The sequence below is a fragment of the Platichthys flesus genome, chromosome 21, assembly GCF_949316205.1.
Source record: "Platichthys flesus chromosome 21, fPlaFle2.1, whole genome shotgun sequence".
In the NCBI taxonomy this organism is placed as follows: Eukaryota; Metazoa; Chordata; class Actinopteri; order Pleuronectiformes; family Pleuronectidae; genus Platichthys; species Platichthys flesus.
This window is the reverse complement of record NC_084965.1, coordinates 7,093,992-7,105,547: the sequence shown is the minus strand read 5'-3', so window position 1 is coordinate 7,105,547 and position 11,556 is coordinate 7,093,992. Positions and strand designations below refer to the sequence as shown.

General features: G+C 41.8%; 2 protein-coding genes across 2 annotated transcripts in view; both read left to right on the top strand.

The window, feature by feature from the left end:
- On the top strand, nucleotides 1-3,619 carry slc35g2b (solute carrier family 35 member G2b). The gene is made up of 2 exons (XM_062379097.1): nucleotides 1-333; nucleotides 1,814-3,619. Exon 2 carries the CDS (start codon nucleotides 1,841-1,843, stop codon nucleotides 3,089-3,091), a length of 1,251 nt encoding a protein of 416 aa, XP_062235081.1. The 5' UTR covers nucleotides 1-333; nucleotides 1,814-1,840; the 3' UTR covers nucleotides 3,092-3,619.
- A 2,463-nt stretch (nucleotides 3,620-6,082) lies between these two features.
- Nucleotides 6,083-11,556, top strand: part of nck1b (NCK adaptor protein 1b) — a 27,112-nt gene continuing 21,638 nt past the window's right edge. The window contains exon 1 of the mRNA XM_062379496.1: nucleotides 6,083-6,331. The gene's annotated coding sequence lies outside the window, so the exon portion shown is untranslated. The remainder of the gene's footprint in view (nucleotides 6,332-11,556) is intronic.

The window sequence follows — 11,556 nt, the reverse complement described above, 5'->3', positions numbered from 1 at the left end:
CTAGGTGGGAAGCAGTCCTGATGAGGAGGAGGAGGAGCAGGGGGATAAACCACTGGCTGTGACAGTTGCTACTCTCCCCGGCTTCTTCTTCTTCATCATCATCTTCATCAGCAGCAGCAGCAGCTTCAGCCTCATGATCTGCTGAAGCAGGAGCAGGAGCAGCGTCCGTCGACAGCTTGGAGGAGAAATTACGCATCTTTCAGGAGCCGCTCCACTCGAGGGGGGAAGATGGAGACATTGCAGTTGACCACACGTAGGGATCAAGAACTACATCTTTTTTTATGACACGAACCCGAGTTCATGCATCAACAGGGACTATTTAAAGAAGACAAGGTAAGACGTTTATTCACATTATAGCTGATTCATTAAGCTGCGTTCAGTTATTAGGACAATGCAAACGCCTTATATAGGTCATTTGTATACCCTCAACTAAACTATTGGCTTTATTCTTTATTTTCAGTCTCCGTGCATCCTTGAAAATAATTATTTCTTCTGCAAAAAAAATGTGTATCTGGATCTTTTCTGAAAGCCTCTAAGCTTCTTCCCTCCGTCGTACACATGCAATTTTTTTTATTAGCGTTTTTCTTACAGACTCACATCAACGTCGTTTATTGTAGATAATCAAGTTAAAATAATAATGTGCCCAAAACGAGGAGTACCCGCGTGCATGAGGAGAGAGGGCGAGAGAGTGTGTCTCTCTGCCCCCTTGTGGTTTCGATGTATGCTTTGTCTAATGGGATTCATAATGAATGTGACTATGGGAGAAAAATATATTTAAAATACTAAAAATCTTATTATTTTCATGAATTGATTTTCATCTTTAGTTTATTGGAATTACTTCAGTTTTAAGGATATTGTGCAATGGCGTATTTAAACCAAATCCATTTAAAAATCGAAGCGTCAGAAATATCACGTGGCTGAAGGAACCATTAAAAAGGATTCAATACATTTAACCCTTACACGCAGGATTTTTTGTCGCTATTTGATGGTGTGCAACTCCATTCATCTCATGCGTGGCCCACATTCGTGTATCATCCCCTCTGTGTTTTTTTCCTGTTATGTAATTTCATCCCCATCACACTGCATCAGCCTCACAATGTTTGCTGCTTTGCTTATATGAGCTTGTAGAGTTTATATATGTGTGTGCAAGGCAGAGATACATCCAAATGTGTTTTAAAACAACTTATCAAACACCCTAATTGTAAGTGTATAAAAATAAACTAGACAATGCAGCAGCCACGCCGTGTATCAAAATAAACTGTATTATAAAAATACTTTTCCAAGGGAACGTATATCCATTCAGCTAATTAGGGATGCCATAAATCTGATGTGCAACCACTCAATACCATAATTCAAATGACCTAACAGGTACCTACAGTCGACAATGATTGACAAACGAGTCATTCATATGCAGACAAGTGACCGGCACCTTTATCAGTAGCAACTAGATTATAATTGATTAATTAATCAATCTTTGCCCGAGCAGTCTTGTTCAATAGCACAGAGTTATTTGAAAATAACGAAACACAAAACAGCCATCACACAATTACACACTTAGGCTCAAGAGAAGTTGTGAGCAAGGTGTAGGTGTGTGCTTTATTTGTGTAAATGCACGTGTGTGATTATGACAGCATCTGTAGACTTATGTTTATATGTGTGTATGAGGGTGGAAACAGAGAAATCCATAGATCAATTATGATCAAAAATATCTGTTTGGTCCAAGTATTAAAACAAAATAAGACCATAGGGAAACAATGTATTTATTTGGTTTTATAACGATAGCAGTTTAATGATTTTGATTTCATTTTTGCAGACTTCACCTTCTGAACCCTGAAGAAACATGGATGTACCAGCATCTTCACTCCAGTACGGATCCAAAAAGAGGGTCAAGATTCACCCAAACACAGTGACAGTGAAATATGCCACTCACTGTCCTCAGCCTGGCGATGAAGGGTACGATGATGCGCCCTCTTTCGAGGAATTTGGCGCCTTTGCAGAGGCTAACGTGGACAAGAGACTTGTCTCAGACAGCAAAGGTGGCAGGACTTTCTTTGGGACCATGGAGACCCCACCTAAGCCGCCAAGTGTGCAAAGGGACAAGGGGGTCGGGGGTCAGCTGGCGAGCTTTGGCGAGGCGAATGTGTTGGCCTCCAGGGTGACCTGGATGGCCTTATTTGGGGCCGCCGTGGCTCACGGTTGTGTGGCACTGATTACCCGTTTAGCAGCCGACCGCTCTAAAGTGCCCTCCCTCGAGCTGCTCTTCATCCGCTCTGTGATCCAAGTGCTGTCCATCCTGGTGGTCTTCTACAACCACGAGGCCCCCTTTGGCCCTAAGGGCTATCGCCTGCGTCTCTTCTTCTACGGCATCTGCAACGTTATCTCCATCACCTGCGCCTACACCTCTTTTGCCATCGTACCCCCGAGTAACGGCACCCTCATGTGGCGTGCCTCTACCACAGTCTTCAGTGCAATACTGGCCTTCCTGCTCCTGGATGAGAGGCTGGGCTACACAGATGTGGTCACGGTGGTGGGCAGCGTGTTTGGTCTGTGTCTGGTCATGGTGCCGAACGTAGCGGACGAGGAGAAGTCCAGGTTGAGCTTTTGGAAGGAGGCCTTCGGCTATACAATGACAGTGGTGGCCGGTTTGACAGCTGCCCTCTCCATGATCGTCTACAGAGCCATTAAGGAGCGTGTGAGCATGTGGACTGCACTCTTTACCTTCGGCTGGACAGGCACGGTGTGGGGCGCCTCCACCATGTTTATCATGCAGGAGCCCATCATTCCTCTAGATGGGGAGACCTGGGGCTATTTAATTGGGATCTGTATCTGCTCTACCGTGGCGTTCTTGGGAGTGTACTATGCTCTAAACAGGTTTCATCCAGCCTTAGTCAGCACCGTGCAGCACCTCGAGATCGTGGTTGCCATGTTCCTCCAGCTCATTGTCCTGAAGATGATCCCGTCCGTCTACGACGTCATGGGAGGCCTGGTCATCATGATCAGCGTGTTCACCCTGACAGGAGTGAAGCTGTACAGGGTGAGCAGGGCCGTTCGGCAGGATTATCAAGAGATCCTGGACTCGCCCATCAAATGAGTTTCAATATGTCAAGTCTGTTTGTTTACAATGTTGCTTGGTTGTGCAATTTAAAGAATGTCTGGGTCTTGATTCTGATGATTTTGTATTGTAGTGTTGTTGGAAGAGTACCAGTTGTGTAACTAATGTCTTAATATTTGTGTGTGAAATAAAAGACAAATGTAACGTTGTGAATATTTCCCCCTGATGATATTGATTTTGATGTCAAATTATGTCACAGACCAAAATGTACGCAAAAGGAATCAGTTAAAAAAAATGATTGCGCCAATATTTGAAATCATATGAAATCTGGTCTTGTGAGTGGCAGTGTGTGAACATTGTTTTATTGACATACACCTTTTACAATCATGACTAAAAGGAGGTGTGTTGCATCCCTCTGTTGTCATGCTGCCACACTGTGTAAATGTCAGCCCAGAACTCATTAATACTACATGAATACTACAGAATAAAAACAAATACCACCCACTTTTTATAAAACATCTGGTATTGATTTAGTTTCCCTCAATCTGTTGCTTTCCTCCGTGTCCTGGGATACAGGCCTGAGATTATTCTCACTACAAATTATATATAGATTTACGAGTGAATTTTTCAAGACAAGCAATCTGTCCTTAATTTCTCTCAATACTTTGTGCACAAAATGCACCTTTTTCAATGTTTTTCCTGCTGCCTCTTGCACACGTCGTGACCCCAGCAGCTGGTTGATACTTAACACCAGTGATTACTTCCCTGCCCGCTGCCTCTGTTTGCTTTCAGACGCATTTCAAGCTAATGGCCAGAGGCATGTGCGCTGTATTGAATTAAAGTCTCCTTTAACAACATGAGACCATGTGCTCTTTCTGTAGCGGACAACTCAGCGGCTCACCAGCAACATTTCCTTTTCTCTGTGGCCGGTGCATCCCGTGTCTGCAGATTCCCTGAGGCAAAGCAACAGTGATGGTATGAAATAAGAACAAAATGATGATGCAGAGGGATGGAGGAGGACATGTTGCATGTTCAGAAGTGACACAACATGTATGTTGCACCACCAGCCCAGCAGGTGGCATTCACAAACCACTTGCTCTGAGGGCTGGAGATGGAGCAAATAAGCTAAGGCCTTAATACATGAAATTATAGAGGTAATAAGTGATGTATCTAGTGATGAATAAATAACACAGTTTAATAACAAACATCATCCAAACCCCTTATATTTAGTAAGCAGACGCAGACATATTTGACCAATAAGCTGTAATACACACAGTGTATTAATAGTGACCGTTTAATATATTTACACAGAAAGAGGAAGTAATAAGGCTTGTGGTTTTAACCACACTCATAACAAGATATGCTTCTGCATTCAAATATTCTTTTGGAGTTAAATAAAATGGTGAGTAAACTATGAGCTCCTATCATTAAGACCCACAGGGGAAGATCCACCATCGTGAAACAACAATAATGTGAAACTCTGTTTTATTTAGAAAATATATTCTGTCTGTTAATCCTGTTTTTCTTTTAAAACACCAGGGCCAATCGCCAAAGTTTAACTTTCAAAATATAAAGGTAAATGAACTGAGATTACCCTCCACTACAGGTGTTTCATTATCTAATATTGTGAGAGGGTTTTGGGTGCAGAGAGCAGAATATGATGCAGAGCCCCATCTGTTTGAGCAGGAAACAGACTGCATCCTGCAGAGAGCTGCACAACCTTCCAAATTACTCTGCATCTCTCACTCTCCTCACCACAGAGATGTTTATTAGACCGAGCATTGTTTCCCAGGAGGGGCCAGAATGGAATCTGATGATCAGTTATTGTGTGTGTGTTTCACATCGTGCAGATGACAGGGCATTTTCACAAAACGTTCGTAATCACCAAGATAACTAGATAACTTTTCATTTATACTAGATTATCCCCTGTTCATCATTTGAGTCCATACACTCTTTACAAGCTTTATAGCGTATTCTTATCTACAGGTTCATTATCACATTTGTCCTTACATTTATTTTCCTTTAAAAATACAAAGTTATTTAAACTGTACAGCATGAGGCCTCAGCTCATTCACTCCCGAATTTTTCCAATCAGTGTGTAAGAGGCTTTGAATGCAACTTTTATTTCAGACAGCTGATTCTGAGACAAAATAGGGGTTCAGTGTGTAAGATTTAGGTGAAAGGGATGTATCTGCAGAAACTGAATATGTATGTAGAATATCTGAAAATGATCCTAGTGATGTTTTCACAACTGTGTTTCATCTCGATTGTGCAAGAATGGGCCCTTTATATTTAAATACTTTATATTTAAATCAGGAGTGGGTTCTCTCCAGACCATGTTTGTTTACAGTAGCCCAGACTGGACAAACTAAACATCTTTTGAGTCTTTATGACATCTTCTCTCTTTCATGTTTGGATGGGGAGGGTGAGGTGAGGGGTATTCAGCTGCAACATGCAACTTCACCACAAAATTCTACACACCGAACGTTTGAGGTGAGATAAGATATTGAAGTGTTCTTGTCACATCAGCAGATGCAAAACGAGGCAAACAAGAGAGCAAGTGAAGGTATGAAATATAATAAAATAGCAATAACATACAATCTAAAATAGAAATTAAGAAATACGGAAGAAATATATTAATAGAAAATACATTCATATATAAAAATTGTGAATTCATTAATTGTAGCTTTCAGTTTTCAGAACTGAAGACCCATATGTTTCATCAAGCTTTCGAATGTCCATAGTTAGTATTTTAGCATTTGTTTTATTCCTGTGCTGCAGCTCTGTATGTTCTGAATGTGCTCTATTGATTAACTTCTCTGAACAATAAGAAATCTCTCTCTCCTCCTCTCACACTCTGTTGTTATCTTGACTCTTCACAGCATGAAATATCAGCAGCTGCAGTGCGCATCGAATGACAGCGCTGCCGTCCAATCAGAGGAGAGTCCTATCCGCCGCGGCCAATCAGAGTCGAGGGGGCGGGAGCTGTGGTCGGAACAGATTGTGTAGCTGCCGCTGCTAGCTAGCTAGTTAGCCTAGCAGCGCCGCGGAGCAGTGACATGCTGTGGCACAGAAATGCTATTCCACCGGGGCACCGCGTCGCATCGAGCTAGGCTAGCGAGTCGGGATGGAAAATTAACCGTCTGCTAAGCTAAAACTCCACAGACCACTCGGGTGTTCGCGTGACGCCTTCACACGTTGAATATTCCCCCGGGGGAGGAAGAAGAAGAAGAGGTGGCGGCCACCAGCACCACCAGGAGCCGGAGCAGGAGCTAGCAGGTAAGGCGATTCAGTGTGACTGCCACTGAAGCAACCCACCGTCCCCCCATAACCGCAGCTACAGGCTAGCTCCTGCTAACCTCCAGTTCACCCGTTAACGTTAGAGCTCCAGGGGCTAGCAGCTAACTGAGACAAAACCCGTATGTGCCAACACGACCAGCCACATACTGCTTCCCAGCCGGCTAACGGTTAGTGACCCGACATGTTTGTTTGTTACCCCCCTTCAGGGAAGGTTCACGTATGCTAAGTTCGGTGGCCTGACACGCTGTCAAGTCAGAAGGTGGAAGAAAAAACAAAAAAGAAGCTCCAATTTAAAACTGCTGCAGAGCCTTTTAAAAAAAATGTGGCTCCGCTCCACGTCGAGCTGTGCTCCACGTTAACGCGTTTTCTATCCCCGGGGCTGAAAATGGAGAGGACGCCCCAGTGCTTGACAAACACTGTCTTCTGTTTGACTGCAGCCACAGTGTAATCACTGATGCTTTTTAATTCAACCACAGCCCGGGTTAGTAGTGGATGTCGCTGCACTGATTGAATTCAGTTTGGCCTCAGTCATGATGCGGTCATGCCCCTCATATTAACTTATGATTTCTTATGGTGTCAAAGAAACGAAAATGGGGATTGTATTCAATCCATCACGTCTGGCCTGGACACTAATATGACCTTAAGTTGATGCACAGGGATGATTTCCATAATTGGTTTACCTTTTTATATCGCATGATACAATTCATTTAGTTTATAAAAGGTTAATGGAACTATCCAGCCACCTGGAAATTAGGGTGATGGATGGATTTCTGGATTATTGCGTAGAGGTAATTTCAAATCAAATCAAATATACTTTATTGTCCCCATGGAGGAATCTTTCTTGGGCCAAAGTGCTACAGCAGCTGCAGAACCGTACATCCTGCAACAAACAACCAAAAACAGTCAACAAGGACATATTGTGTAAGACCCAGAATAATAATGCAGAATAAAAGTAAGTTGAATATTGCATCTGTCCTAAAAACACTTAAAGATAAAACGCTAAAAGAGTGTATTTTATAAAAGATGAAAAACTTAAAAACAAGAGTTTAAAATGTGGCAGAGAAAGTACAAAGTTTATTAAGATACATGGTTGAATCAACATGTTTCCTTATTGAGTAGTGTCATAGATGTTGTGAACGTATAGGCTCTGTAACGTCTACCTGAAGGTAACCGGTTAAATTCAGAGACCAGAGTGTGTGACGTGTCGTTAACGATCCTGTGAGATAGTCTGACCAGAACCTTCCCGGATGGTCTGATGGAAACTATGGTACTTTTTGCCCATCACCTTCATAGCCGTTTTGACCACGTTCCTGATTTGCCTTACAGAATAGAGAATAAACATGTCTTCAGATGTCTCATCTTTTCTGGCCGACAGCTCAGTATACAGCGATATTAAACAAAAATAATTAGAACACTGACAAATTGGCAGTAGATTTGTTTGTTTGGCTTATTTTTTTTTACTTGAGAAATGGTTTTGTTCCAAACACTGTTGCAGATCAGTCAGCTAATAGTTTCAGCTCTGACTGAGTTAGAGAAACTAACAACATATGTATATCCTCTTATTTCACAGTCTTTTTGTATTGTTAACTTGGGATTTCCTGTACTTGTTGCAAAGACCCATAAATGGCACCTGTATTTAGACCATGTCTTCACACCTATGCTGTGGCTTTAGTCTTCAACATCAGTGTTCACATTACAGAGAATAAATGTGTCTTCTGACGTCTTATTTCTCCTGACTAGCAGCTCCAGAACCATTTTTATGATGCTATAAAATAAAAGAAACATTTCTGCTTAGTAATAGAGGAGCCAATATATACCCCCTCAATCTAGGGAAAGCAGTAAACTGATTTATTAACTTTGCAAGTGACATTATTTTAGTTTTTCTTGGACAGGTTTGTGATATTTTGCACCCTCTGTTTATCTCCAAATATTGTTACTACCTTACACAACCAAAGCCTGAGTAAATGTCATGCTCTAGCATCACAATGGCCGGTAAATCTGTTTATCTGTTTGCCAGCTCTTGTGGTTTATGTTTGTGTTACCTGGTACAAAGCTTGAAAGTTGTCAGATGTCTATGATTTGAGTGTTATATCTCCCAACTCTTAAATTAAAATGGGTGGTTAGTTTGATCTGAATCGTTTTAAGAGGTGAGCATGTGTGTATTTCCAAAGGGGGGTCTTTTGCAGCTGCTGAATAGTACAGTTTCTGTAATTATTGTCACACTGACAGTACTCTTCACAGTCTCTCATTAAGGCTTCAGAGAGGTGAGAGGGGGAGAGAGACATTTGGTTGGCTGTAGCTCTCCTCTCAGTGGGAGTCGGAGAGAGGCTAGCCACAGTTTGAAGGGAGGGAAATGGTGGAAACGTGCTTTCCAGCATGATTTCCTTGGAGGCTGATGATAGTTCACATTCAGGATAGCTAACTCTAGCCCCTGTGCCCTATTTACTTGTTATCTCTGTCCTATTCCTAGCTCCTGTTGACTTGGATTCACTCTTACAGCAACCTGTCAGGATGTTTCGACAGTGTAATCTCATGAATATGCAGTGATGAGCCCCTTTTCGTAGAAGCGAGTGTCTGGCTAAGGCTACCGGTGGCCTCCAGCAGCCAAATCTGTCCCCACAGCCTCGAGGAAAATACCAACTGTGCATTTTCCTGATGGCCCAAAACTAATATGGCTGAATATGTTCCTAGCCAAATGACAACCACGGGAATCTAGTCAGCTGTAGGCTTCTAATGTGTTTGAGAAAAAGGGGGAATTTGCTTTTGCCATCAAGTCTCTTCTCTCTTGTTATCTTCCTCATCTCAATTTTTACTCAAGCTCTTTTCCATTTCCTCATTTTCTGTAATGATTTTTTTTCTTCTGTTTCTGTCTTACACGTTTGCATTTGACTGAATAGCAGGAGCAACATGGGGCAGAAAAAGAAGAAGTGCTCCTTTTTATTAAATTATTTTACGTTCTGTTATCAGAATCAAAAGCAAAAGAAAGTGGCATAAAGTATGACGATATTCCTCCCTACTTGTGTAAGTCTTATGATATCCAACATTTCTCATTCGGAGTGAGAGATTTGACTTCCTAAGAAGTGGTGTTCTTCTTTATTAGGTCATTATGATTCGGGGATTTTCGTTCTGTGGTTTTGGCAGAAATAAAAATGAGGATGCGTGTGCTTTTAACCACAGCTGTCATTGTGATGCAGAAACGGTTGTGTAGCCATGGACCAAAAAAAAGCAATATTTTCAAAATATGTTCTTAGAAATGTGGATGAAAGTTGACTTGTGAAGAACAGTCACGCTGTGATTCACTGAAGCTATATTTAGTGGGCCCACCTTCTAGATATTCAGTGTGAATATTTTGAACCAACAGTCGGTGTAGCCGACGAGTCTACTTCACTCCACCACATTGTTGGCCACAGGCTGCAGTGAAACTCTACTTTAGGATCTGAAATCACATAATATGAAATGGTCTATAGATTGCTCGTTCTTTTGATCTGACCACTTTCTCTCACTGTCCTCCTCCCTGCCTGTTTTCTATTGATCCTTTTTAATGGAAACTGTATGACAAGTAATCCTATAAGGAAACGTCTAAGCCAGTCTCTGAGTCTGAGGTCCTGTCATCACTGTTTTTCATCACATTTGAAGAACCTTTAAAACCTACAAAATCTTTAAATGGTGGCTTCATATGATTAGAGCCTGACGACTAATCACTTAGCCGCCAAGCATCAGTGGATTTGTGCCTTTCACAAGACCTATCAACCTATCATAGCATTTGTTTGGGTAATATGCACCAATATACACAAGATGTGTATTTCTGTTCACATTTTACATAATATGAAGTGTTTGCTTAGAAACAGTATTTTATTTTCGATTGAAATTAATTATTTCTAATTAATGTAATTATTTATCTGCAACTGATGAAACTCCTCTATCCCATTCACATCGCTGTGACAGGTTTTTGTCCTTTGCAGTGGACATACACATGACATTCATGTCATCTGCCAGTGTCATGTGGGACACTATCACTTGGGGGTGCCAAAGTTGAAATGTTCTACCGGTGCACTTGAAGGCTCCAGGTAAAATTCTACGAGAAAATCAAGAACAGTCCTCCCAGTGTTTAAAATATGTGTACGGTGTGTAAGTCATGCCGCACAGAGGTGGGAGTTTGTCTAAGAAATGTTGTCTTTCTTGTCGCTGATTTGCACTCACTCCAGATTCTTGTGGCATCACCGACAAGTCCAAACACGTGGCTCTCTCACACTAATGTCCCAAGTGGCTTGTTCAGTCCTATTGTGACAGCACCCTTGGGCTCATATTTGCCAAGATGTACAAATTCTAAGATGGTGTATCCATTTCATTGCTCTGGCACTGGCTGTCTGGAATTATTATCATGCGGTTTTAAAATGATCTGATATTTTGACTGCAACAGTAACTCATTCCAGAAGAGTGCAGTTGCAAGGAGGTAAACAGCTACCAGGGCATTGGGCCCCATCATCTGTTTTGCTGACTTCTTAATGCAGCTAATGGTTGTAAAGTTGCCTGACAACACAGAGGACCAAACCACACAACATGCCTATCACGCTGTAGTACTGGATGTTAGGACTGGTTCTGCTTTTTAAACTCGGATTAGTCATAGTGAAAACCCCTGAACTTCTTAGACTTGGTGAGGTAACACCATGAAGGTTAATTCTGCTTTCGATGTTGATCCCATATTGCTTGGATGTGGCCATCAGACCTGATTACTGTGAGCAAGTAGGCCATCAAGGACAACTACTGGCAGCAGCAGTGTGTGGGTACGGATGTGTAGGCTCTACTGATGTAGGTGCGGTCTGAGGAAATGGATTCCTTTCGCAGAGGTATTGTGTTCTGGTTGGTATCTGTTTACAGAGAAGACGTACAGCCTTCTGCAATTAATAGGTGCTAATTGGTTTATTGTGTTTGGCTTATGCCCCGTTTATGCTTCAATTCTTTGTGAAGTAATACATCACTGCATTGTAGGCTCTTTACATGCAATTTGGTTATGTAATGTGCTGTCACTTATGATTAGGGGGTGATCCCCTTTCATGTTCAGTTAGTCTCACAATTCCAAATGTTTGCCTCTACATGACTACTTTATATCATATTGAATATTGTATTGCTAATGTATAGTGAATGATGGGCATATGTGTTGGCATGTTATTCTGCTTATTACAGAATATTAGAGAATGTGCAAC